At 31.0% G+C, this 27,006-nt stretch overlaps 3 protein-coding genes across 5 annotated transcripts; 1 reads left to right on the top strand and 2 right to left on the bottom strand.

Moving 5' to 3' along the window:
• Positions 1-5,683: 5,683 nt before the first annotated feature.
• Positions 5,684-7,773, bottom strand: LOC110627148 (AT-hook motif nuclear-localized protein 9). The gene is made up of 5 exons (XM_021773398.2): positions 7,279-7,773; positions 6,900-6,967; positions 6,597-6,728; positions 6,323-6,484; positions 5,684-6,221 (listed from the first exon to the last, which is right to left on the bottom strand). The coding sequence occupies exons 1-5, from the start codon at positions 7,709-7,711 to the stop codon at positions 5,946-5,948; spliced, it is 1,071 nt and encodes a 356-aa protein (XP_021629090.1). The 5' UTR covers positions 7,712-7,773; the 3' UTR covers positions 5,684-5,945.
• Positions 7,774-9,123: 1,350 nt separating this feature from the next.
• Positions 9,124-11,663, bottom strand: LOC110626029. 2 transcript variants are annotated; one of them, XM_043961572.1, is made up of 3 exons: positions 11,352-11,663; positions 11,003-11,121; positions 9,124-9,468 (listed from the first exon to the last, which is right to left on the bottom strand). In XM_043961572.1, the coding sequence occupies exons 1-3, from the start codon at positions 11,407-11,409 to the stop codon at positions 9,355-9,357; spliced, it is 291 nt and encodes a 96-aa protein (XP_043817507.1). In that variant the 5' UTR covers positions 11,410-11,663; the 3' UTR covers positions 9,124-9,354. The 2 variants fall into 2 exon arrangements, with proteins under 2 accessions (XP_043817507.1, XP_021627450.1); XM_021771758.2 differs by having other exon boundaries at positions 11,341-11,660.
• Positions 11,664-15,789: 4,126 nt separating this feature from the next.
• LOC110626301 (DDT domain-containing protein PTM) lies at positions 15,790-26,337 on the top strand. Of its 2 annotated transcripts, XM_043961525.1 has the most exons (11): positions 15,790-15,945; positions 16,229-16,285; positions 16,367-17,216; positions 17,378-18,085; positions 18,283-19,510; positions 20,507-20,792; positions 22,929-23,053; positions 23,216-23,682; positions 23,773-23,801; positions 24,353-24,823; positions 24,921-26,337. In XM_043961525.1, the coding sequence occupies exons 3-11, from the start codon at positions 16,387-16,389 to the stop codon at positions 25,865-25,867; spliced, it is 5,091 nt and encodes a 1,696-aa protein (XP_043817460.1). In that variant the 5' UTR covers positions 15,790-15,945; positions 16,229-16,285; positions 16,367-16,386; the 3' UTR covers positions 25,868-26,337. The 2 variants fall into 2 exon arrangements, with proteins under 2 accessions (XP_043817460.1, XP_043817459.1); XM_043961524.1 differs by having other exon boundaries at positions 16,229-17,216.
• The last annotated feature ends 669 nt before the right edge of the window (positions 26,338-27,006 follow it).

Here is a 27,006-nt window from a genome sequence, read left to right as displayed (position 1 = left end):
TTAGCAAAAAACAATTGAAAGAAGTACGAATAAAATAAAAAGAAAAAACAAGTATTGACAGAATTAATCTGATTAATTTGATGATTCGTGTATCTCAATAAATTTAAAAAATATTAAATTTTATTTTTTTTATTATTTTTATTTTTTTAAAAAAAATATATAATTTCATATTGAAATAAATATTTGAAGGTCAGTTGATATTTTATTTTTTTATCATTAATTTTTAACATTTAATATTTATAAAATATAACAGTTGATATTGCTTACATAGTTTGTACGCTACTGACAATTGTACACACACCTAACCCCTCCGTGCTTTCCTACAAATTCTATGGTTAGGTCGGAAATCTTTTGGCACTCAATTCAATAGAAAATGTTGTATTTTCTTATTAAATATAATTAAATTTAGATTTTAAAAAATAATATTCATCTTTAAATATTTTTATATAGATAATTAAATAAAAATATAAATTAAATAGGTTTTGATATTATTCGGATAATAATTATTAAATTTAATTGTAATAATTTATAATAAATTTTAATTGAGTTACATATTATTAATGGAGTTTTGATTGAAATTGTGTTATTGTATCGGTTGTTTTCTCCCGGTTGAAGCTTCTTTGCTGACTTATGTTTAAAAAATAATAATAATATGAAAATGCAGTTTGGTGATTAAATTAAATTAAATTATATTTTTTATTTTCCTTTTAAAATATGGATTTGGAGAATGAAAGAAGCAGAAATCTCACCTTCCTTTCCATTAAAAAGATTTAAAGCTTAAGTAGCTTTGTTTAAGTCAAAGTTTACCAACTAGGCATATGTTGTGGTGAAGAAGTAAATATTTTCAAATTGAAAGAAAGAAAGAAAAAACTTAATTTTTTCTTTATTCAATAAAATAATTTTTATTAGTTAATTTTTTAATGTTCTGAACGTAAGAAAAAATAAAAAATATTTTCTTGAAAACTCGTTTTCAGTAGATAAATTGATGCTTAGTTTTAATTCTATTGAAAGAGGAAATAAATTGAAAATCGTTTAAATGATGGATACTAACCAACCATAAAAAAAATAATAATAAAAAGAAAAATAAAGGAGAGAAAAAGAAAGAAATGGGATGCCAGCAAATCGACTAAGGCACGGGATTTCCATTACGAAATGAAAAAATTATGATAAAAAGTGAAAAACCCTTGACTATCTTTCTTGGAAAATCAAAATTTTCTACGTATTTTCCCTGCTTTTTGGCCCATTTCCGGCCTTGTGATTGTATTCTTTATAAATGCATTCACTTTACTCTGCATGAATTAAGTTAATGCAAAGTTAGGTATTAGAAAATTCTATCAACTTCTTATTTTTGTCTGTGTTGTGTAGACACACCCACTGAATCTATGATTTCGATTTCCTAAACATCCAAGATGTTCATACACAGTCGGCCGCCGATGCTGCTTTAATATTTTCTCTTATTATTATTATTATTTTTAATATTACTCCAATATCATTAAATTAAAAATATATTTTTTAAAAGAAGTAATATGTTATAGACAGCGGGATTTATGCTTTAATTGCATGATTAGGGTCAATAGTCAAAGATTTCCACACGCATGTATGGACTTGTCTGGTGATTATTCCATTACAGATTTTCTTGGTAGGTTTCTTATAATAAAGGGATTCTTTTACTTTTACAAATGGGATATGAAATTGATTGATTACTGAGCAGCTTAATCCTCTGATCTCATATAGCTTCTTCTTTGGGATTGAAATAGGCAGCATTAGCCTATCAGTTTCAGTATAGAAGTTAATTTGAAGTTGAAAATCCACATAAATTATGCATACCCAACATAGATATTGCCCTAAATTATATTATAAAATTTCTCCCTATTAATAATTATGAACAAATTTGATGTCAATGGAGTCATGAAAAACCCAGACAACATTACACTGATTAAGGAGGGAACATTTAATGCTGATCAATGTCATTAGAGTTGAATTTTGTTTTTTTAATGATAATTCATCACAAATGTCCCCACATGTCATTAACATATTGAGACAGAGAAAAAAATGCAGTTAATTTAGTTTAAGGTGATGGGTTATAGAAGCAAATCTCATATCTTGCAAGAAATACCCCACATTGATACTTGATAATGACAGTGGGCCTTTACATATACAGTTCTGTTTCTGGACCGACAAACCAAATATTTTTCTGGCTAATTTAACATAAGCCACTTCTTAATTTTGTGATAATATCTGCAAATGCTGTCATCACCGCATCACCGCAGCACCGACCACGCCTGTGAATATTATCAAACCATCCCATATTGGTTGTGAATGAATACATGTGTGAACTTTTATATCATTAAGAAATTTTGTTAAAATTTTATGATTTTATCTTAAAATCAGTAGTTAAGGTTTGTGTGTATTTTAATTTTAATAAAAAAGCTTTATATTGAGAATTAAGCTGGTCTATATATATATATTATGACATGAATTATAAGTTAAAATCCGCCTGGAGATTTTACATTGATTATGGATAAATGCATGTATAGACTTATGTATTATGAAATACTCTTGTTAAAATTATCATGATTTTAATTTAAATTCAGTAATTGCAATCAATATATATCTTTAACTCTGATTCTTGAGAATAAAAAATGATGAAATAACTATTTTCTTATCTTATTTAAATCGAGTCAAGTATGTTTAATATTGAAATTCAAAGTAAAATTATTTTTTAAAAAATATCATTTTAAATACCTATTTAGTATTTTTGTGGAGTTATTTTGAGAAAATTACTTTTTTTAAAAATAGTAATTATAAAAATATCAAGATAATAGAACTGTGTTATTCTCATTAGAATTTAAAATAATTGTTTTTTTGAAAAATGTTTTTTTACCCTTCCCAACTTCAATGTCAAAGGGGCTCTAAGCAATGTCAAAGCAAAAATAGTTTTTGAAAATTTTATTTAATTATTTTAGTATTATTTTGACTAAAATACATCAAATTTGTTTTTAAAAGAGATGATCACTTAATTTTTAATCTAATAAATTAAAATACTCTCATATTTTGTTAGTTACATTAAAAATTTTTTACTATTAACTTAGTTTATTTGTGATTGCTAGTGTTAGGACTTGTTACATATTTTTCATTTTGGTGGTTTTTCAATTACCGGTTGCATTCGATGTTTCTATACTTTTTCTGATCAATTGTCGTTTCGGATGGTAAACTCAGTGAATTACTCCGCTCTAGAGTGTGAATGCCTTTTTAGAATGCTCCATAATCGTTTTTTTTGTCCTTGATACCTTTTGGTCAAGCTAACTTTATTGAGTTTGGTATAGGTGGGATATTTTTTTTTTTTTTTTCCTTATGTTTGTCTTCTTAGTCTTTCAGGAGTGTAATTCTTTTGTTTACGATAATTGTTGTACCTCTTGCATCCGAGCTAAGGTCGAGTTTTGGAAAAAAAGACAGATCCATAGTCCATTAGAACTCATTAAGCAGGCCGATCCATCAACATCCCGTCTAATCAGCGTCTAAAACAGGTTGGGCTGTCTGAGAGCCCAGACCTACCAAAAGGGAGCTTAACTCGTCTAATGTGATGGGAAATAGGAAAGCAAGCCCAACTATACTGCGGCCCTATCATCATGCGCGTTGGAAGGAATTAAATAGTCGCCTAAACATACAAATATGCCTGTACGTATAGCTCTACGTGATAGAAACATGTGGCATTATAATAAGATGGTGAATATGCGTCACGGGAGAATAAGAGAAAAAAAATAAAATAAAGAAATACGACATTCCAAACTAAATTTATACACATACCCAAAAACTCTATTTCTCTTAATTTAAGAATATCAGTTTGGCTTCTAGCTGAAGGAGTATTGCATGTGTTCTAAAAGTCTCTTTGGACTGGATTCTGTCTTTTCAAGCTCTTGAGCTGGGTTTTTTGGACTTTATATTTATGGACCAAATTGGGCTTATATCCAGGTGTCCTGTTGAGCTTTTAATGCAAATATACTTGCATGATAAAAAAAGCAAAGGTTAAATTACCTTTCACAGGTCAAAAAATCCCAAATCAGAATAAATCATCAAATCCGTTAACCCTAATTAATATCATCCTCTTCCCTTTCTATGTTTAAGACTATTATTGTTTTGCTAATACCAACTGCCCATTCAGATTTTAACTCGTAATTTCAAAATATTAATTTCTTATTTATTTTTTTAATTTTGCAGTATAAAAAATTGGGTCAATAGTTCTCCGAATACTAATAATTTATTTAATAATAATTTTAAAAATAATTTTTAATTAAAATACTAATTACATTATAGATTATAATAATTAAATGAGTGAATTATGAAAAAATACGTTTAATCTGAATAATTATCCACCGTTAAATATAATTAAAAGTTACTGCAATAATTAATATTGTAGATCAAGGTTTATGAATATTCTTCTGTTTATAAGAATATTCTTTTATTTATTATTTTTTTTCATCAACTTTACTGTTCTAAGATCTCAAGTTTGGACTGGATGCTTCCTTTGCCGACATTTCATGTTGAAATTACACTTTTTTCACTTGCATGTTTCTTTTCTTCTCCCTTTTGTTTTTAGTCGCCCAATGTACACATAAAGGACAAATTTCAATAATGCCAAAATTAGCTCTCGCTCATTTCTTCACATGGAAAAGGAAACCCAATTCATCTACGAATAAGTAAACTTTGACCAAAAAAAAAAAACTATTTGTGTTTCAAAATTATCTACCCTACTTATACGTTAGCGCATTTTGGAGAAATACGACCATCAATAAGTAATATTAAATATTCAAATTGTATTGTGTGAAACCTCAGTGAAATCAATCATAAAACCTAAGACATACTGTCAGTTTTCGAGCAAAAAAAAGGATTGATATGGACTGCAATAGCACAAAGGCAAAGGCTAAAGCAACTGAACATATCTCGCTTGAAGCCCAGTACCTAACGTTGGGCCTGAAGTAGGAGTACTTTTGAGTTTGGTTGTCAACAAAAACAAACGGGTTTCTTGTGCTCGACTTCAGAGTCCATAAACATCTACTGCCAAGCCTGAAAAGTGAAAACCTCCACCAATAAGCACTGACCTTCTCCTAAGGATTCCCTGTAGATGCCAGTATGATCAACTGAGCTTCTCCCAGATAACACTGGTAGAATTTTCAGGCCAAGTGAGTTGAAGCACAGCACTCGGCACTTAAACTTGGATTTGGACTCACAGACCCATTAAGCCGTTTTGGTTCACACTTATAAGGCTCCACATTCCAACACTCACATTCAAGTGCAAGGATCACCATTAACTCGGCAGCTCAGGATGGTTCGTCTGCTTGGATACTGCATCTTCAGACTCTCAGAAGTCTGGTTCCAAATTTTCGGCTATAAAAAAAGGAACGTCTCAAGCTCACAGTCAGTGAGCATAGCAACTATAATAGCAGCAAGGCTTCCATTTTTTTTTTTTTGAGACATTAATTCAATGATTGAAGCTTTCGGTTTCAAGGCTCCAGACTTTATCTTGCCTGTTCTCTTCAACTTGACATTTAAGCCATCAAACAGGAGCTATCTTTTCTGGTTGAACACAAGTATTGCAGCAGTTTTCTCAGCTTTGGGATTATTGCAGCAATTTCAGCAGACAGACAGAGAAGTCTTGATGCCAAAACTTATCAGCTATTTGCTAATGTTTGATCAAGCCAGGGATTATTCATTGCAACTGAATATAATACTATGCTCTTATTCTGAGCTCACCATATGTTGTGTTAATAAGATTTACATTTTTTCAAAAACTTTTGGATCTATTTTATACTCGATTTTCATGATAAAAGGTTTTCACTGATATCATATTTTAGGCGTTGTGATAAGAGGTTGACACGAAAAAAAAAAGGAAAAAGAGAGTTGAATTTCAATTTTTAACAACTATACTAAGAGTCGCAGGCAAGCATCTAGAGATCTTCATTTCTTGAGTCTAAAGGGGGCTCCACTTGCGCGAAGATGTTTTGAGGATCAGCTGTAAATGCTTCAGTACCATTTGTTTGTTCTGAATGTGGAGATGTTGGCGACGTGCAATGCCCTTCACCTTCTATGGTTCCTGCAATTTCAAATGAAGATCTTACCTTTTCTGAATTGCCAAGCACACATCCAGCAGCTGCTGCAGATTCTGCCAATTGCCTCAGTTTTAGTTCTTTGCAGATATTCTGCTTGAAGCTGGCAACTATAAGCTGAAAAATTGAAACGAACCTAATATAAGCATCACCAAGAAAAAGATGCAGACAAGATCATTTCTTTCTCCGAAAATAGATGTAGGAAAGCTAGAACCTACTTGAATCGGACCGGATGCTATCAGAGACCCAACAATACCGCCACCGAAAACTCGACCATCAGGTTTAGCCAGGGAAACACTTAACATTCCAGTTTTGCCATTTGCACCACTTGTTTCATCAAATGTGAATGATCCACACAGGGAGAGAATCTCAAAGCGGCCCTGCAGTATATTGTATCAATGGCTAGGTGATCAGGATCTGCCTTCAGAGCAGCAAAATATACACAAAAAACAAAGAAGTGTTCATTTGAGGCTTCTGAAATTGAGGCCAAACCTCATATCTCAAAATTCCACCAGAAAGACCAGGCTGACGAATAACGACACTTGAGACAACACCAGTAGCAGAAAGAATGCAAATTGCTCGAGAACCCCTTTCAGCAAATGAAGAAATCTTACTTACAATATCCTGATTATAGTGAAGATAAGGGATCAGCTTAACGAAAGCCGAGTAATGACAGGAAAAATTAAGCATATTTAGGTTCCACATTTTTCGACTTTTGGGAAATATTATTCAATGAAAAATATTTTCCTGGTGAAATCGAGCCCTGAATATCAAGAAAACAATATCTTCGAGTACCTCTCCAGTGTTCACAGGAACTACATGAGGAATGAAGCTTCCACCTGCTGTTTCTGCAGCAAAACTTCCTAAACAAACAGAATATTGCTGCATGAATTAGACGCATTAACCCCAGGAATAATTAATCTTCATAAATTGGAAGAAAAATTCATCTGATAGAGGAGACGAATAAAAAAAAAAAATTCCTGTGCACAATTCATCAAGGAAGCAAAAGGGTATGGCATTTGCTTGAGCCTTTTCATTTCTGCACTTTTTTATTCACTTATTTTGCCTTACATTAACCGTAAACAAATCTCTTTCTTCCTTCTTTTCTTATGAAAGCTAATAAGATCAATTTTTTCACTAACAATATTATCAAACAACAAAAAACATATCTTACCAAGGGAAGCCAAGAGTTGCAGTCTACCGGAACCACGGGGACGCCCTCTGCCCCGCTTCTCAAAAGTCCTTGAAAGGGAAGAAGGAAAGCCAGGAGGTGGCGACGGCAACGGCGATATTATTTCTGAATCCATATCAAACTTCTTAGGCCTTCCTCTCTTCCTCTTCCCTGTCATTTCAACAATAACCGAGCCTCCTCCAGAGCCTGCTACTATTGCACCACCGCCACCGCTATCACCACTACCACCACCAAAGTTTGGCTCTTTTTCTTCGTCGTCCACCACCCCTGTCACCTGAGGATCATGCTTAATGGTAACCGGAGACTGCTGTGAGGTTGTGGAGATCATATCTTTATCTTCCATGCATGCATCAGCAGCTTCCCTCGCCATTTTTATGTCTAAAAACACAAACATAAAACTCAAATACACACACATATACAGTGAGAGATATAAAATAAAAAATATATATATATAAATCTTTACTCCTCTCTGTAATCCATGTCTATACATAGAGGTGAAGAGAGGAAGACAGAGTTTTAAACTGACAGTTGGGAATGGAAAAGGCGCCACTAAGGAAACTTTTTGACTGGTTTTTTTCCATATCCTCTGATTGCCCTGAAAGCTTTCCATATTGACTAGGTGACTACGTTGGTTTTAAAGGAATTATCAAAATTGTATGATTTTGTTTTGTATATGACACAAAAAATTTTTTCAGTTACAATATTTACTTGTTTTTACTAATTATAAAGGATATGATCTAAAATAAATCAAATATATCTTTGAGCAATTTAGGAATCAGTAATTATTATTTGTTACAAATGAATCTGACGTTTTTTTTTTTCTAATAATTTTTAAGGAATTTAGTTTCCAAATATGAATAATGCATCTCTTAAAATATCTTGAATATTAATTAGTGCCCTTTTTTTAAAAACAAAAACAGTTTTGAATTTAAAGCAATATTAATTATGGTCATTTAGTCAAATAGACAGAGCACTGTTGTTTTTTCGGAATTTCTATGATTTGAGCTTTTTCATAACATTGCCCACTCACATTGATAAACAAATGACTTCTAATTTTATTAAATGGGCATTCGCTAAAAAAATTTCAACTTTACGTTTTTAAATTTTTAATTTTAGATAAAAGTTTTTTCATATTTATAATTAAAATTTTTAATTTTAAATAAAAAATCTCAATTTTTAAATTTATTATAATTACAATAAATTTTCAATTTAATTTTGACTAAAAATAAAATTTGACTCATGAAAGTCACAAAAAATTATTTTATTTTATTTTTACATAAAATTTATATGATCAGCTACTTAGCTCTAGCCTAACTCATGTTTAACTACAATCAAATCCCTAATTATCTAAAACTCTCTATAGTCCCGACGTTGGGCTGCTGGAAGACGCCCGTCTACTTGCATGTGGACCATCGCAATATTTGTAGGGTTTCCAATGGTTGCATCGATGCCGCCGGCTATAAGTCCAGCACCAATCTTGCTTGTTAAAGGAATGATTTTGGTGTAGGGACTTATCCATTTTATTTCAAGGTGTCGTAGAGTCCTATCCAGGTGGTGGAGTAGAGTGTCTAACAGAGCATGGTGGCAGAAACATCCAAGAAAAGAGTTGTCACACCTTGATGACAATATGTGGATTTGGTTGTAGTTAAACATGGGTTTAGACTAGAGTTAAAAGTTGATTACCTAGATTTTAGGTAAAAATAAAATAAAATAATACCATGTATCAAATTTTATTTATGGTCAAAATTAATGGAGATTTACTATAATTAGAATAAATTTGAAAATTGAAACTTTTTAATTCAAAATTAAAAATTTAAGCTATAAACGTGAAAAAAAATGTAAAATTTGAATTTTTTAAAGCCAAGAGGCCTTATTGAATACGAGAATAAAATAAAATTTAAAACAAAAAAAAAAAAAAATCTCTTTCCTCCGTCTATGCATCAATCCATTGGATTAACCCGCAAATTTCTTCTATACTCTCTTATTGCGGTAAAGTAAAAAACAAACAAAACGGAGTCATCAACACCTAAGAAGAATCTGTAAATTGGTATCGGATCCTCATTCCATTTCATCTAAATGCCCAAACAGCTCTTTCCAATGAGATGATGCTTCTTCTGGCGTCCGGAAAGTCCAAATGTGGGCCTTGTCTTTCTCACGAGTTTCTAAAATTTCCTGCATTCACAACCATGCAAACACTTTCACAGGCAGAGCACAAACAAAATCCCAAGTAAACTGTGTACTTGAAGAGTGAAAAAAATAAAGGAAAAGGATCTCTGCAAGCATTGAGGTTGAAAATCCATGTCATTGAACAAAAATGTTTTATAAGGTCATGAATCTTTACCAAGAACTAATTTAGAAAACAGTGAGCCATCCATTAGACCAATTCAAAGATGATAACTTAAAATTCTATCTGAAAGCAAGAGATTGAAGATGCAAAAGGAAAGCAATTATTCTCTCTCCTTGCATCTACTATAAATTCATATGAATCTGAGCAATGGTCCTCATTTGCTAGAATTAAAAAAATCCACCATCCATTGGTGACCAGAGAAACCACACAACCAATTGTTTTAGGCATACTGACAACAGATAAAACTTCAGCATGAATGTAAAGGATCATAGTAGAAGAAAATAATAATAATAATACTAGAAGATGCACGACAATAATAAATTAAGTTCATAGTTTAAGGAGCACCAAATGGAAAGGAAAAAAGGAGGAAAAAAAAAACAATTGAGGCAAATAATGGAACATATTATGGACAAACAAATAAATTCATTGACCCATAGTCCAATAAGTTGCCTTATCATGGTATAAGGTAAGGTCATAATTTTAAGTAAACCATCATGCCATACAGAAAATGATCATTAAGGTCCAAGATAATATTTCAGCAAGGGAACTCTAGACTTAAGAGTGACTTCGGTTGTTCCAACCGGAACACCATGACTAAGTGGTGAAAGATACTATCTCCACGTAAAAGTGCATTTAACTATGGTATTGGCATACGACTTTCACATTGAGGCATCTGCATTTATAAGCATTATTTGAGCATATGCTAAAGATGCAGCACATACCATTCCCCTAACTCATGCTATATATGCTGGCACTTCTACACTTCTTTATCCCACCTAAAATGGCTAAATACTATTGATGCAGACAAAAAAATTTAAAGGCGGCAGATTACTGGGAGACAATAACAGGTGGTGCAAATAGCATTTTCATTGTTAACCTCCCATATGTATGTGAGGATTTATAAGTTTTAATAGGTAAGCCTTCTCTAATCCCAAAAAAGAAAAGGTAAGCTACAAGTACAAGCATACGGATAGAATAGAAATACTACACAAATTCATGCAGTTTACCTATCTTCCTTATTCACTAAAATGCACTATTAGTTCCCTTCTATTCCAGAATCTAATGCTAAGTCATCCGACACATGAATCTCTGTTTGGCATAATTCATTTAGCAAGAAATGAACTCAAATAAATTTTTGCAAAATCATATATAATTTTATTTTCTTTAAAAATGAAAATATTGTAAGTTAAAAAAGAATTGAATTCTTCCATTTCAAACAAGAAAATTGATAGAAAATAATTGATTTGAATTTAATTCTTGTGAAATTTTTAATTCCAAACAAGAGGAAAAGAAAAAGCTTGCAGTGACTGGAAGATAGTAAAAAAATTTAAATTAGACAAACAAGTTATTAAGAGGTACCTGCATCTCAGAAGACTTCTTGGTCTTGAGGATTAAACAATCTACCAGAGCACTCCATTTCGCAGAACAATTATCAAGAACTCCCAGCCTGTAATACTGCTGCATCTGATGTACTGGAGCTGCCCACCATAACAACACCCGTACAATTAATTCAAAAGTGGGCTTAGAAGAAGAAAACAAATACAAATCAACAAAAAAGGATAACAAACTGAGATTTGAAGATAAAAAATGAAACTATCTAATTTTCAAGTTGGTGCATTGGGGGTGTGTGTGGAATTTATTATAATACACAAAAATATTCTGAAGGATATTAAAAGAGAAAGGAAGAAGCTGAGTACAATAGCAGAACCAGAGAGCATCGAAGCAGGTAGTGCAGGATAATCGCTTCTGGGAAGATAATGGTTCATTCTCCGAGCCCATAGTGTTATGTTTGAGTCCTTGATCTACCCACTTCACTGTATTCTCCCACTTGCAGCGTAGGGTCCGTAAACTTTCAGGTCAGATTTTTATAGATGACGAATTCTTTTCAGTCGGATTAGGTTTTATTTTCCCAGTTGAATTCGTGGGAATAGAGAGGAGGTAGGAGAAAACGGAGAGAGTGTTTTGGGGAAGAAAATTAGGGATTTGGGATCTGCCAAAGGCTAAGGGGCTGTACGATGTCGTTTACTGGTGAATAAAAAAATAGGAATTTAGGTGTAGCATTTAACAAACTCCGCACCTTAATTTATATTTCTCTAATAATAAATAATTTAGTTTTGAGTTTTTATTTTATTAATAATATAACTCTTTTATTATATTTATTATTAATTAAGTGTTAATTAAAAAGATAATTTAAATTAAAGATATTAAATTATTATAAATATTAAAATTATAAAAACTAAAATGTTATAAAAGTGAAATTTCAATATTCCATCAAGTTTAAGATAAAATTAAAATAAAAACTTCAATATTAATATGGATAATTTTATAAGTAATTATTTAACAATTTAAACTGTTATATCTTTAATTAGGTTAAATTTTTTAAAATTTACATTTTATAACTAATTTAAATACAATAAAATATAAAATGCTATAATAACAAGCTTCTAAAAAATACGAATATGGAAAATAATCTAAAAGTTAAAAAAAATAAATTAATTAATTTTAGATATAAATATTTTTTTAATAGTTTTTATTTTTAAAAAAATTTAAAATTATCTATTTTTATAAGTTAAAATTAATATTAATTATAAATATATAAAATACATCAAATTGAAATTAAATATATATTTATGAGTATTTAATTATTTTTAAAATACACTTCAATCGTTTATATTACGTATGAAGTTAGGATAGGATTGTACTGCGTTTTAGGGATTTTTAACTTATTTTTGAAAAAGTATGAAGTTAAAATAAATTTGAAAAATATAAGATTCAATCTCCATTCTTATTTTTTTTATAAAAAAAATATAATACATATTAATTTCAGTAAAAATATTTAATACAAAAATTATTAAACTCGTGAAATTGAAGAAACTTTTAATTATGAAATGGCTTCTAAATACACATTCACCGATTATAATTATTATTATTTTAATTATTTTTCAGGAAATAAATTTGAGAATAACTTTTAAATTCTTGGCGGGCGATGGCATTTAGTGGAAGAGTTCCCGCCATTTGCCAATTTATTATCCCAATTTCACTTTTTTGTTTTTTGGCCGCCGAGTAATGACAAAGCTCGCTTTGAGTCGACTCTCTCTGAGTCAACTCGCTCCCATTCCTGGGTACACTTTATTTTTCCCTCTCCCTTCCGCAGTTTCTCATTTTACATGGAAATGTTTCCAGGGAGGAAGAGGAAGTAGTTATGGTGTGTATGTATCATTTTTGCCACTAATTTGATTTCCTTGATTATCTTCGACAATTTTTTTTTTTTTTGAACTGGTCTTCGAAAATAATTTTAGTATTTTAATTTAATTAAAATATTATAATTTAGAAATTGAGGTTTATATATTTATTTATAAAAAAATATTTATTTTAACTTTTGACTAATAATTATCAAAATAAGTAACCGTTAGTAAATGGGCTATTTGCTAGAAAATACAATAATTTTTATATTTAATTAAGATTATAGTTAAAAACATGTTACCATTATAACCAATCTCGAATATAATTCATTAAATTACATTATAAATTAAAAATTTTACGTTTAATTATAATTATAGTCACAATTTTTAATATTATATCTAAAATTTTTAATATTTTTTATAATTATAAACAATTCTTAAAATAATTTTAATCAATTTAAAATTAATGTAAATGTCACGTTATATGTTATTTATTTTTTTTAAATATATAATTAAATAATTTTAATCAATTTAAAATTAATATAAATGTCATGTTATATATTATTTATTTTTATAAATATATAATTAAATATATAATTAATTATTTAAATCTAATTTACCACGTATTTAAATTATTAATATAACAAATTATCTAATTCAATTAAATCTTAATCGGATAAATTTAAATAATTATGATTAGATTTGAAAACGAATTCGAATTTGAAATATAGTATTTATAGTCAACTAAATTTTAATCGGATAGATTTAAATAATTATGATTAGATTTGAAACGAATTCGAATTTAAAAAATAATATTTATAGTAAATTTAAATTGAGTTGAAATGTTATACATATATTATTTATTATTTAAATTCGTTTATATAAATAATTAATTTAATATAAAATATTTATATATTTTATTATATATTTTATTTAAAAATAATATTTAAATATTTATTTAGAAATATTAATTTTTAAAATAAAAATTATTAACAAATATATTTTTTATATAAATTATTAATTAAAATATAAAAAATTAAACAAGTTAGTTGGAATATTTCTGATATAAATAATAGTTTGAGTTCATCTAAACTAATTTCACGGTATCTTAAATGTTTATGGATCTATAAATACCTAAAAAATACTTTAACTCTTATTATCTTAGGAAATTTAAAGTTTAAATTAGAGATTAGGTTAATAAAAGTTAAATATTTTTAAAATATATGATTAATTATATGATAATAATTATGAATTGAAATGATAAAGATTAAGTAGTTTTAGATTATATAGTTAATTAAAATTGAATAATTGATTATATATATATATAAAATTAAATATTTAAAAAAATACACTAATTTAAAATTAATTAAAATTATTTTAAAGCTAATTACAATAAAAAAGTTAAAAAGTTTGGATATAATATTGAGAATAGCGTAATAATTGTGATTACATATAAAATTTTAAATTTTTTTATTAAATTTAATAAATTATTTTAGATATTGATTATAATTATAATAAATTTAAAATTTATTCTGTATTATTTAAAATTGATGCAAAATTATAGTATTTTTTTTTGTCCACCAAGCTTTAATAAAACAGCTAGTGCTCCTGAATATATGACTGTATATATAATTTTTGTTTTAGATTCCGGCAATAACGTTTAAGGTAGTATTTAATGTTTTAATATAGTTAAAATATTAATATTTAGAAATTAAATATTAATTTAATGATAAAATTTATCTGAATAAATTTAAAAAATCTCAGTTTTTATTCTTTCAATGAGTAATTTTTATTTAAAAAAAATTATTATTTTTTTTATATTTTTAGTTAGTTACTAGCCTAGTGAATAATAATTACTCAATAATAATTATTTTTTTTTCATTTTATTTTAACAGACATCTATAATCAATTGTACTTTATATAAACATAGCAATATAATATTTCAGTTAGATATTAAAATTTTAATTTTTTATTTGTATATATTATATTAATGAGGACTTATTTGCTCCATTAAAATTTTAATTTTTAAATGTGAATAAATTGAGTATGAATTTATTTTTAACATATTTCTTTATTTTAATTCTCTCATTAAGAAAAAAAATATGAAAAATTAATATTTTTTATTGGTATAAATAGTTAAATAAAAACTTAACGAGTTTAAATTTAATAAATTATAATTTTATTTTATTAAATTTAAATTTAATTAAATTATAATTAATATAATATAATTATAATAAATTTAAATTTATTAAACATATGTTTTATTTCCATCAAGTGTACAATACAGTGTTTGTAAATATTTTAATCATTTAAATATAAATACTGTATCACTCACTGATCAAAATATTATTACTTAAAAGTTTAGATTTTAAATTATAAAAAATTATTTTTAAAAAATTAATAAATTATTATTAAAATAATTATTAACTACTAAAATATGTAATAATTATTAAAAAAAACTAGTTTTGATTAACATGCTCTAAAGTTTATATAAAACAAAAATATTGAAATAAACAATATAAAATAATATATATTAGTATGCAAGCTTCACCTAAAATTAATTAGAAAAATTTTAATACATTTATGAAATTTATTTTAATATGATTATTACTTCTTTTAGCCATTATACATTTAATTTTATTTAATTGAATAAACATAATTTAGTAATTGTATTTATATAAGTAAATCATTAACATTTAAATATATAAAATTATTTGTTTGTTTGAACAAATCGTGCTTAGATATTAATTTGATTTTAAAGAATTAACTTATAAAAATATATCAATGATAAAAAATCTTTTTTTTTTTTTTTTGTGAAATTATTAACTCAGAATCTCAATTAAAGATATAAGAATTCAAGCTAGCCGTTGGAAAAGAAAATTCATAAAAACTCGGACGATCCGGAATCGCCGACTCGTAGGAAAAAGGTCCGCGTCAAAATCCAACTGGCAACGGTTTTTTCAGTCGGTAAGTACAGAGAGAGGCCGTAGTTCACTTGAACTTGTTCTTCCTTATTAGGGCACATCTCTCTCTCTCTCTCTCTCTCTCTAGTTTTCACACGCTTAAAATAAGCAAAATCCTAAATCTGCTCTTCAATGGCGGCCTTTAAACACTAACCAGGTATTTTCGCTTTCTGCGCAGACGTTCATATATTGCATGTATCTAATACAAATAACCAATTTTTTTTTTTTTTTTTTAGTAAAATTTGTAAAAAGCAAAAGGTTTCAATATTGCGATTTATGATGGGAAACGTCTTTTAGTTGTTTAGGATCTACAAAGAATCATAATTTATTATGTATGACATTCTTTCGATCCTTATTTTTTGTTTTATAGATAATCAATTGCAGCCTTGAACGTTTTTTTTTTTTTTTTTTTTTTTTTGCGTGTTTATTATGTTTCACAGGGATTTGAACAAGCACTAGATCTGTCATGGGTCGAAATTAAGCGTAGACACTTAGGGGTGAGTTGGAATTAAAACGTTTGCACGCCTGGAACTCCAGGGATTGCTCTCGATTGAGTTTTGAATTCTGGGTTCTATCAGGTTTACTTCTGGATCACAAAATGGAGACTGCGGAGGTTAAAAAGAGGGGCCGAGGTCGACCAAGGAAGCGGAGGCGAGACGGGGATGAATTTGATAAAAGAGCGGGACTCGCTATTAAGAAGCAGGCTTTGGAAATGAGATGGAAACCACTTGTGGGTCGATATGTATTGAAAGAATTTGATGGTAATGGAATTTTTCTGGGGAAAATAGTGTACTACGACAGTGGGTTATACAGAGTGGATTATGAGGATGGGGATTGTGAGGATTTGGAGAGTGGTGAGCTACGTCAGTTAATCTTAGATGACAATGATTTTGACCATGATTTGAGTAAAAGGAGGCAAAAATTAGATGAATTAGTGTTCAAGAAGAGTTTAAAGAATAAGAAGAATTTGGAGAAGGAGGTAGCTGGTTTGAAAAATGAGATGGGTAGAGTTGAAACATCTGTGTTGACTGATTTAAGTGGTGAAACAGAAGTTGACAATACTGGGACACAAGGTGAGGGTGATGCAGATTCCTCAAGTGACTCATGTGAGTATGCACCGTGTGGAGATTCGGAACCAAATGGGGAGTTCCCGACTGTACCACCCCCACAATTGCCTCCATCATCAGGGAGCATAGGTGTGCCAGAGGAATGTGTTCCACATATTTTCTCAGTGTATGGATTCTTGAGGTCATTTAATGTCCGCCTCTTCTTGAGCCCATTTACATTGGATGATTTTGTTGGGGCAGTTAACTGTAAAGTTCAGAACACATTGCTGGATGCCATTCATGTGGCTTTGATGCGTGCATTGAGACGCCATCTCGAGACACTCTCTTTAGATGGTTCAGCTGTTGCATCAAAATGCTTAAGGTAATCACTATGCTTTTTTGCATGTTAAAATTTAAATGAGTATTTTATGTTGGTAGGGCACATGGATGCATGTACATATGTCTATTTTTTTTATGTTATTCTTTTTAGAAAACAATTTTTCCAGTAATTATTGTGGATTGTGCCCTATTTTGTGGATGCAGGTGTATTGATTGGAGCTTGCTGGATTCACTCACCTGGCCTGTTTATTTGGTCCATTATTTTACAGTAATGGGGCATGCGAAGGGAGTAGATTGGAATGGAGTTTATGATGAGCTTTTGAAGAGGGAGTATTACTCATTGCCAGTGAATAGGAAGCTGATGATTCTGCAAATTCTGTGTGACGATGTCTTGGATTGTGCAGAGCTAAGAACGGAAAGTGATATGCGGGAAGAATCAGAAGTTGGAGTAGATCCTGATACGGTGGCAATTAATCTCCCTGAAAATGGACCAAGAAGGGTCCATCCCAGATATTCCAAGACTTCTGCATGCAAGGACAGTGAGGCTATGGAGATTGTTGCTGAAAGCCATGGAACTAAGTCTTCTTGTAGTTCAATGTACTTTCCTTCCAGAGGTCCTGAAGGGGAGGAAGATACTCCTGGTGTTGGTTTAGATGGCAATAGTGATGAATGCCGTCTCTGTGGCATGGATGGGACCTTGCTTTGTTGTGATGGTTGCCCTTCAGCTTATCACTCCAGATGTATAGGCATTGTCAAAATGTATATACCAGAAGGGCCATGGTATTGTCCAGAGTGCACAATTAACAAGCTAGGACCTACTGTTGTCGTGGGAACCTTGCTTAGAGGAGCAGAAATATTTGGTGTTGATTTATATGAGCAAGTCTTCTTGGGTACTTGCAATCACTTACTGGTGTATGTTTTAGCCTCTTTTGGTCTCTCTCTCTCTCTCTTTCTCTCTCCAAATTCATTGATTATATCCTGAATTATAAAATTTGTACAATATGCATTGTGGCTGGTGTTATTCTTCAGTTTTATTGTTATTGCCTCCTCTTTTAAAATGCTTAAAATTTTCTGGATGGCCATTCAATTTTCCTTTTTCTCCTTTTCAGGCTTCGAGCTTCTATTGGCACTCAACCATGCCAGAGATACTACAATCACAATGATATAGCAAATGTGTTGCAAGTTCTTTCATCTGTGCAGCATAGATCCATATACTTGGGGATATCTAAGGCAATTGCAGAGTATTGGAAAATTCCAGAGAGTGCCTTTTTCCCTTTTGAGACAATGGAAAGAAGTTTAATTATGTCATCTATGAGTGAAGATGAAAAGTCTTCTACTTTATCCTTTCCATTTGCTTTCAAGGAAAGCCATAAAGTTGCAGATGCTGGTGAGGCTGAGAATGTAATTAATTTAAATATAAGTAATGTAGATAGTGTGGTAGCCTCATGTCTTGATGGAGGCATCAATACAACAACACATGCTCATCCTCATTGTATCATAAGCAATAGTGATGCAAAAGATTGCTATCTCATGAATAAAAGGTTACCTGAGCATATTAAAGTGGACTCTACTAGTTCAGTTAACCAGCAGCAGATTGATCAATCAGATGTTGCTCACTACAGTTTTGTTGACAGATCTAGTGTGATAGCTACTTGCACCTCTGCATACAGTGATGGAAGTCATATTGGGCATGAGAATGCTTCTTCTTTATCAGCAGTTGCATCATCCCAAAGTAAGGAAAGCATTCATGCGGGCTTTGGAAGGGTTGAGAAGAATTTGATGGATAATGCTTTGTATGTGGGCACCTTCTTTAAGCCATACTCTTATATAAATCACTACGTGCATGGGGATTTTGCAGCCTCAGCTGCTGCTAATCTAGCTGTTCTTTCACCTGATGAAAGTCGTATTTCAGAGATTCATAAATCAGGTAATGGTAAGAAGGTCTTCTCTGACATTTCTTTGCAAATAAAAGCATTCTCAACAGCAGCTTCCCGTTTTTTCTGGCCAAGTTCTGAAAAGAAGCTTATGGAGGTGCCAAGGGAGAGATGTGGCTGGTGTCATTCTTGCAAGCTCCCTTCTAACAATAAAAGAAAATGTTTGTTAAACTCAGCTGCCTTGGCTGCCACTAAAGGTACCATGAAGATCCTCAGTGGCCTTCGTTCTGTAATGAGTGGAGAAGGCAGTCTTCATAGCATTTCAACCTACATTTTGTACATGGAGGAGGTTTTGTGTGGGCTTACAGTAGGCCCTTTTGTGAGCACAAGTTACAGAAAACAGTGGCGTAAACGAATTGAAGATGCTTCAACTTGCAGTGCAATAAAATGTCCCTTGCTTGAAGTAAGCCCATTTATTTTCATGATTGCTTATTTTGTTTGAGCATGTAGCAATGTTATTCATCTACTGTATTATAGATGTCTTGTGATTAACAACCTGCATTTCCACATACTTTTTTACATACTCATACTTATGGAAACTCTAGGTTAAAGATCTTAAGGTGGAACTACTAGTTTTACATCTAAACTAGGAAGCAGGGAGCATGATAATCTTTCACTGGCTGATCCATTGCTGCCTGGTGTTGTAGATGAATACGTGTCTGATTGGTATTTTTAACTTGTAACTGTGAGATTAATTGCAAAGACAGCTTGCACTCACATATTGTCTCTTTATTCCCCCAAATAAATGCATCAGATTTGCAAAACTTATGCTATGCATTTGTTCCTTCTCTCTTTTATATAAAACATCTTTATCATTCTGTAGACTGTTGCAAGCGCCTACTCATTTCCTTCCTTTAAGAAGTGCTAGACATCTGCATTCTCTCACTCTAGTTATTGAGTTAGAATCAGCTTTTGGGAAAACACTTGTTCACTTTTTAAGTGGCAAACAAATTTACAGTTATTCTTCAATCTTGTTTTTCTGAAACAAATCTTTCAAATTTAAGCATATTTTTAAGGCACATATTCTACTACTGAATTTCATTCTTAGAGGTACTGACTTTCACTAACAAAAACCAACACATAAAGTCTTTGAGTAAATTTCCATTTTTTACTATTGGTGTACCTGAAGAAGCCCTTCAAACTAAATTTTGATAAACCTGAAACAGTTTTCTTCCTCTACATTCTATTGGGAAGTTATAGTGGAGTTTTACTCAACTTTGCTTACTGTTTGAGCTTAATTAAGCTAGTTTTGTCTAGTCCTGACTTTTGCCTAAGGATGATATATTATCAAAGCCCAAGACTGTTCTATTATTACTTGTTATCTAATTCTTTACCAAGCTTTTGCTTTTATGCATGTTCCCTCTACATTTGTTGATGTGATCATGGTATTCATTTGCAGCTTGAAGAAAACATCCACACTATTGCTTTTTCTGGGGACTGGTCTAAGGCAATGGATGATTGGTTGGTTGATTCTCCTGTAATTCAATGTTCTACAAGCACCACTGCAACCACACAAAAACGCGGGCCAGGTGGGAAGCGACATAAGAAACAATCTGGTGTGTTTGACACTAGAGCTGATGGTTGTGATAAAAGTTTTGTCTGGTGGCGAGGAGGGAAGTTACTGAAGCATGCATTCCATAAAGCAAGTTTGCCTCAGTCAGATGTTAGAAGGGCAGCTCGGCAAGGTAATGTTACATCTTAGCAGGGCTTTTTTTTTTTCAAAGCGTATAAACATTACCTTTCCCCTTCGTAAGCATCTTTGGTTTATCTAAATCCTCATTTGGCTGCTATTAGATTCTTCCATAGTTGTTAAATCAAGATCCGAATCAAGAATCATAAGATTGGATAAAAATTCTAAAAATTAATTGGAAATAATGTGTTCTAAAAATAAGTAAAAAAATCTTCTAGTGACATGTTTTGATAAATATATAATTATCATTTATATAATTAGAAATATTCTTTATGATAAAATATTATGTCTTTTTATGTTGTATAGTTTTATGCTATAAATTATGAAGTCTGAAATTGTAGAGAATAGTTACATTATAAACATGCTGAAAATTCTCATTTAAATTTGGTCAAATAATTAAATAGTAAAAAAAAAAAGATAGCAGGCTTTAATATTATTAATATAAATTATTATAATTTGGCAACTATAATTAGTTAAGTAAATTAATTAAAAGGAAAAAAGAAAAAGAAAGAAGTGGGAGAAGGAAAAGAATGGGTGGTGGAAGAAAAATAGTTAAGAAAAGATTTTATGTATATCTTTCATGGCAAAAATAAATGAGACCTTAAAAAAATATAAAATATGATAAATCCTTTATAAATAATTGATTGAATCGGCTTAAAACTCTGTCGATTCATATTGATTCACTATTGATTCTTTCAATTTAACCACAATTTAGTATATTTGTAATTTACCCTGTATATTTGAATCGCTAGGATGTAGTTGGAAAATTGATTTGAATCATAAGATTCTGATAACAGTGAATTCTTCCATTTATTAATTATTAGTTTTTTTTTTTTCAACATGTGTTGTACATTATCTAAACTCATTATATACGTTCATAATTTTATGCAATATGGGCTTATAATTTAATTAAAAAATAATTAGCTCATTAAATCGGAAACCTTTTGAAATTGGGATCTTTAAAAATATTAATTTTATAAAATTTAAAAAATAAAATTAATTTAACTAATATTAATATAATAATAATTATAGATCATCATCATCCATGCATAAATTTAAAGAAATATACTCCCTCCGTCTTATAATTTTTGTCCATCTTTGATTTTTTTTCATTTTTTAGTTGTTCCGAAATTATTATCCACTTTATTTTTTTTACACTATAATAACATATAAATTGACTATTATAATTCTATTTAATATTATCTTATTTTCAAGAAACCTCCCAAAACATAATTTAGTATTTAATTTAATGTCTTTAAGATAGGTATAATTGTAAAGTCAATAAAAAAATGATCTTTTTTAATATGTGTGAAAAAGTAAAATGGACAAAAGTTATGGGACGAAGCGAGTATATTAAATTAGGTAATGTTCACAATATCATCTAATTCTGTTGAATATAAAAAAATAAAATTAAAATTAGAATCTAAATGAATTAAAAGTATAAATAATTGTTTGAGTACAACATTGAAAATAATTTACACAATAATTGAATTTAAATCAAAATAATATTACAATTCATAACAAAATTTAAAGCGGCATAATATTTGTTTAATTGAATTTAAAATGAATAAAATAAAATATTCTAGATTCTGCCATTCTGGATAAGTTAGATTCTTATTCAATACAATTACTATTTTTTACAGGAATTATTTTTAACCTTAATAAATACGTTAGTATTAGTTACATATATAATTTTGAAACTAATAAATTTTTATTATAATATATTAACTTTAATAATTAACTGAATTTAAAATATAAAATAGATCAACTTTCTTTTTTTTTTTTTAAATTTATTTTTTAAATATGCAAATGTTATATTTTTAGTCAACTTGGGAGTTTTCTTTAAAAATATTAACATTTTATTTTAGTTTTTTCTATTAAATTTTATTTTTAAATTATAAGAAAAAGAAACTTAATTAAGTAGAAGATAAACGCAAGTTGAATTAAGACTTTAAATTTATCTAAACTCTATACTAATTTAAATAATAAATGAATAACATAATTGTAAATAATATGAGTAGTGAAAAGTGTTTTTGCCAAACCTATTATTCCTTCTTCCCACTTTTTTATATAGTATAACTTACAAATTTAGAGAAATGAAAATATTATTTTTTTTGGGTCTAACTCGCAGGTGGTTCAAGAAAGATTTCTGGTGTGTACTATGCTGATGATCCTCAGCTTCCTAAAAGAAGCAGACAGTTGGTTTGGAGGGCTGCTGTTGAGAAGAGTAAGAATGCATCATGGCTAGCACTTCAGGTTTGTTATAACATTCATTTTTTAAAACAATAATTATCTATTGCTTGCTTCATATATTACAACAGTGAGAGCCCCCTGGCCCCACCACTCTCTTAGTATATCAGGTTAGATTGAAGTTTTTACTCATACAAGCCTTGAAAATATTGTTGGAATTTGCATCAGGTTAGATACCTAGACCTTCATGTGAGATGGAGTGATCTTGTTCGTCCTGAGCAGAATCTTCAAGATGGAAAAGGTCCAGAGACAGAAGCCTTCTTTTTTAGAAATGCAGTCATTTGTGATAAGAAAACTGAGGAAAACAAGATTAGGTATGGAGTAGCTTTTCAGAATCAAAAACATCTCCCTTCCCGCATCATGAAGAGTACAATTGAAATAGAACAAAGTGCAGATGGAAAGGATAAATACTGGTTCTTTGAGACACATGTTCCCTTATATTTGATCAAAGAGTATGAAGAGAAGGTTGATAAGGTGCTTTTGCCGTCAGCTAAGAAATCTTTGAATGAATTATCCGAGTTACAGAGAAGACAACTGAAAGCTTCCCGCAGGGATATATTTCTATATCTTGCTTACAAGAGAGATAAATTGGAGAGATGCTCTTGTGCATCATGCCAACGTTTTGTTTTACTTAGGTAATTAACGGGTATTGCTGTGCTCTATTTCCTTTATTTGCTGCCTCAATTTGCTGTCAGCTTAATCATCTTTTCTGTGGCGATCTTCAGGAATGCAGTCAAGTGCAGTGGTTGCCAAGGTATGGTGGTCAAGAAGCTCCCATTTTTAACTACCTTTCCTTCAATTCCTTAATGTTTTATTTTAAATCAAGTTCTATTGGAACGTCAGATAAATTTTTGCTAATCTATTTTGGTAGTTATAAATGAAGCACATCTTTATTACGGTATAGGATTAATGATCTGTGATTTTGTTTCTCCAATCCTTCTAACATTATATATTTCTTTTCTTTGTGAAATTTACAATTAAATGTAACTGCTTAAATTGATTCTTGGAAATTCACCATTGCATGTCCCCCTTTTCATTTGAGAAAAAAGTTTTTGATTCCTAAGACAAGCTGTGGTTTTAAGAACAGAATTTCTTGTATTGCCTAAGATAATTTACAAACTGACAAATAGGTGATTGTGTTCACAGAACTTATGGGTACGTTTCACAAATGCACCTTTTCTGTATCTTGGCTAGTTAAGCTGTTGACAATTTGAATTCCTTGAATGGTTCTGCTAATTTTATTTTGTGCAATTGTGCTATGATATGGTTGCACTAATGGGTTTCTTTCATGCCATTCTCTGCCAGGTTATTGTCATAAAGACTGTACTGTAAGTTCAACAAGTTTTATGAATGAGGAAGTTGAATTCTTGATCAACTGCAAGCAATGCTACAATGCCAAAGCTGTTGCTCATGGAACCAGTAACGAGTCTCCAGCTACTCCTTTGCCTTGCCAAGGGAAAGAATCTCACAATGTAACGACAGCCACCAAAGGCACAAGGATTAACCATCATAATCAACCATTAACATCTATCAGAACCCAGGAGAGTAGCTCTGACATGAAACAAACTACTGTTTCTATTCTGGGGACAAAAAGCCGAAATAGATTATGTAGTTGGGGTGTCAGATGGAAGAAAAAGAACATCGACACAGGAATTGATTTTAGGCGTGAGAATATTCTTTTAAGGGGCGGTTCAGAGAGGTTGAATCCTGTTTGTAACCTTTGCAAAAAGCCATATAATTGTGATCTGATATATATCCACTGTGAAACTTGCAACAGTAAGCATTCTCCACATGTTAGGTGCTATTTCTCTTTTAAAAGAAATGTGTACTTCAATTTTTGTTTTACGGACCATTTGTATTCGGCTTCATGCAGATTGGTTTCATGCTGAAGCTATAGAACTTGATGAGTCAAAACTTCCAGATGTGGTGGGCTTCAAATGCTGCAGGTGTCGTAGAATAAAATCACCCAAGTGTCCTTACGATGATAATCTTGAAAGTGAGAAGCTGGCAAGCCAGAAGTCATGTGAGAGGGTGTTGAAGAAAGGATATATAGGAGTTGGTTATGATTCTGAAACTGTTGCTGAAACTAAAGAGTGTGAGCCCACTACTCCTATTTTCCCTATGGAGGAATTATTGGTACAAGATGATGATCCTCTGCTTTTCTCTCTTTCAAAAATTGAGCAAATTACTGAGGATGATTCTAGGGCAAAGCTTGAAAGGAATGCTGGTGGACTGGGGCCACAGAAACTACCAGTCAGAAGGCATACAAAGCCTCAAGTAAATGCTGAAGGTATGTTTGAGAACAATCATTTCACTGAACCGTCTGTGCTTGTTGGTAGGAGCAACCTCATGAACCCTAAAGATGACTTGCCTTCTTGTGCGGAGTGGGATGTTTCCACTAATGGCCTTGAAAGTGAGGTGGTGTTTGACCGAGAAGGTCTGAACTATGATACGGAGTTTGAACTGCAGACATACTCTTTGACAGAGCAGTTGGCATCTGATGACGGTGCCCAGTTGAATGGATTTAATTCTTCAGGGAATGATTCGGGGAACTCTGAAGGTCAGGTTTATACAGTTTCACTGGACGGATTGCATGAACAGCGTGCAATGGATATATCTAGTGATCAGCAGGAACCAATGATGGCTCCCAAATTAACCATTAATACTAAGCAGTGTAAGATGTGTTCACACTCTGAACCAGTCCCTGACCTTTCATGTGAGATTTGCAACTTGGTGATACACAGTCATTGTTCTCCTTGGGTCGAGGACTCAACTCCAGAAGTTACCTGGAGTTGTGGTAATTGCAGAGAATGGCGGTAGCCAATTTTGTTATCTTGTGGGGTTTCGAATTTTTTGGTTGGATGCAATGATGCAACCTTAGTTTGACTCTTCATTATTAACAGCAAGAATATATGGAACCATTTTGATTCTTCATTACTGAGGCTGCTGGGGATGCTTTCGTAAAATGCACATTGGAGTTGATGGGTCCCTCTATTCCTGCTTTTAGAATCAGTACTCGCGCAAGTCCCGGCCATTTTTCACTCGGGTTTATTCAGGTACCAGCTCAAATTGGTTCACCTCACAAATTCACGGATTGTTCCTTAATGGAAGATAAGCAGGTTTTTTTAAGTTGTGCTTATCTGAGTTCCTCGCTTGTATAGATCATATTGCAGCCCAATTCTTTTATAAGGTTAAAAGCATTCTTTTTACCATTATTTTAGTGGACCATTTTCTCTTGCAAATGAGTCTAAAATGTTGCTTCACAGAGCCTATGTGAGAATCAAGTTTAGACAAGATTCACATTTTTATTTTGTTGGACCCGGACTTGGCATTTTCTGTTTTGGTCAAAGATATGAAAACATTCCATGACCACTTTAACGTGATAAAGAGTACAAAACAAAGTTCATTTGTTCATAGAGATTACATTGAAAAGATATATTAGAGATAAACTTTCTGCCTAGAAAATGTGCTGTCTAGTTCCCAGGCCTTCTAATGAAGGAGAGGGTAACCTGCAGAAACAGATCCGTCAAATGTAAGGATTGTCTCTTGAATACTTGAGGGATCCCGGTGACCTTTGCAAGTAAGGATTGCTATAGAAGAATCTCTTTCAATAACCACTCTAGAAAACCTTCATTGTTGTGCCATAAGGAGACCATCTCGACGTGCCAAGCTTTCAAGGAGCAAGGAGTCCGATATGGAATCCTAAAAATGCAGCTCCAGTAAAAAATAATCTCATTGGAGTGTCTAACCACCACAGACGTTGCTTCTCTATTATTTACTTAATCTACCGAAGCATCAAAATTGAGTTTTATAACCCCTGGAGAAGGGGTTGACCAACCTGGATAGTGTCTTGGCGATTTACCAGATTCTGACCCACAAATAATTAACCAATTTAATATTCACACTGTTCATTCGACGGCATGGCAACTTATTCCTTATTGAATTTTGTTTTAGACCAG

The sequence above is a fragment of the Manihot esculenta genome, chromosome 11 (genome assembly GCF_001659605.2).
Source record: "Manihot esculenta cultivar AM560-2 chromosome 11, M.esculenta_v8, whole genome shotgun sequence".
NCBI lineage: Eukaryota > Viridiplantae > Streptophyta > Magnoliopsida > Malpighiales > Euphorbiaceae > Manihot > Manihot esculenta.
The sequence above is the reverse complement of the archived record's forward strand: the minus strand, read 5'-3'. Positions and strand labels throughout refer to the sequence as shown.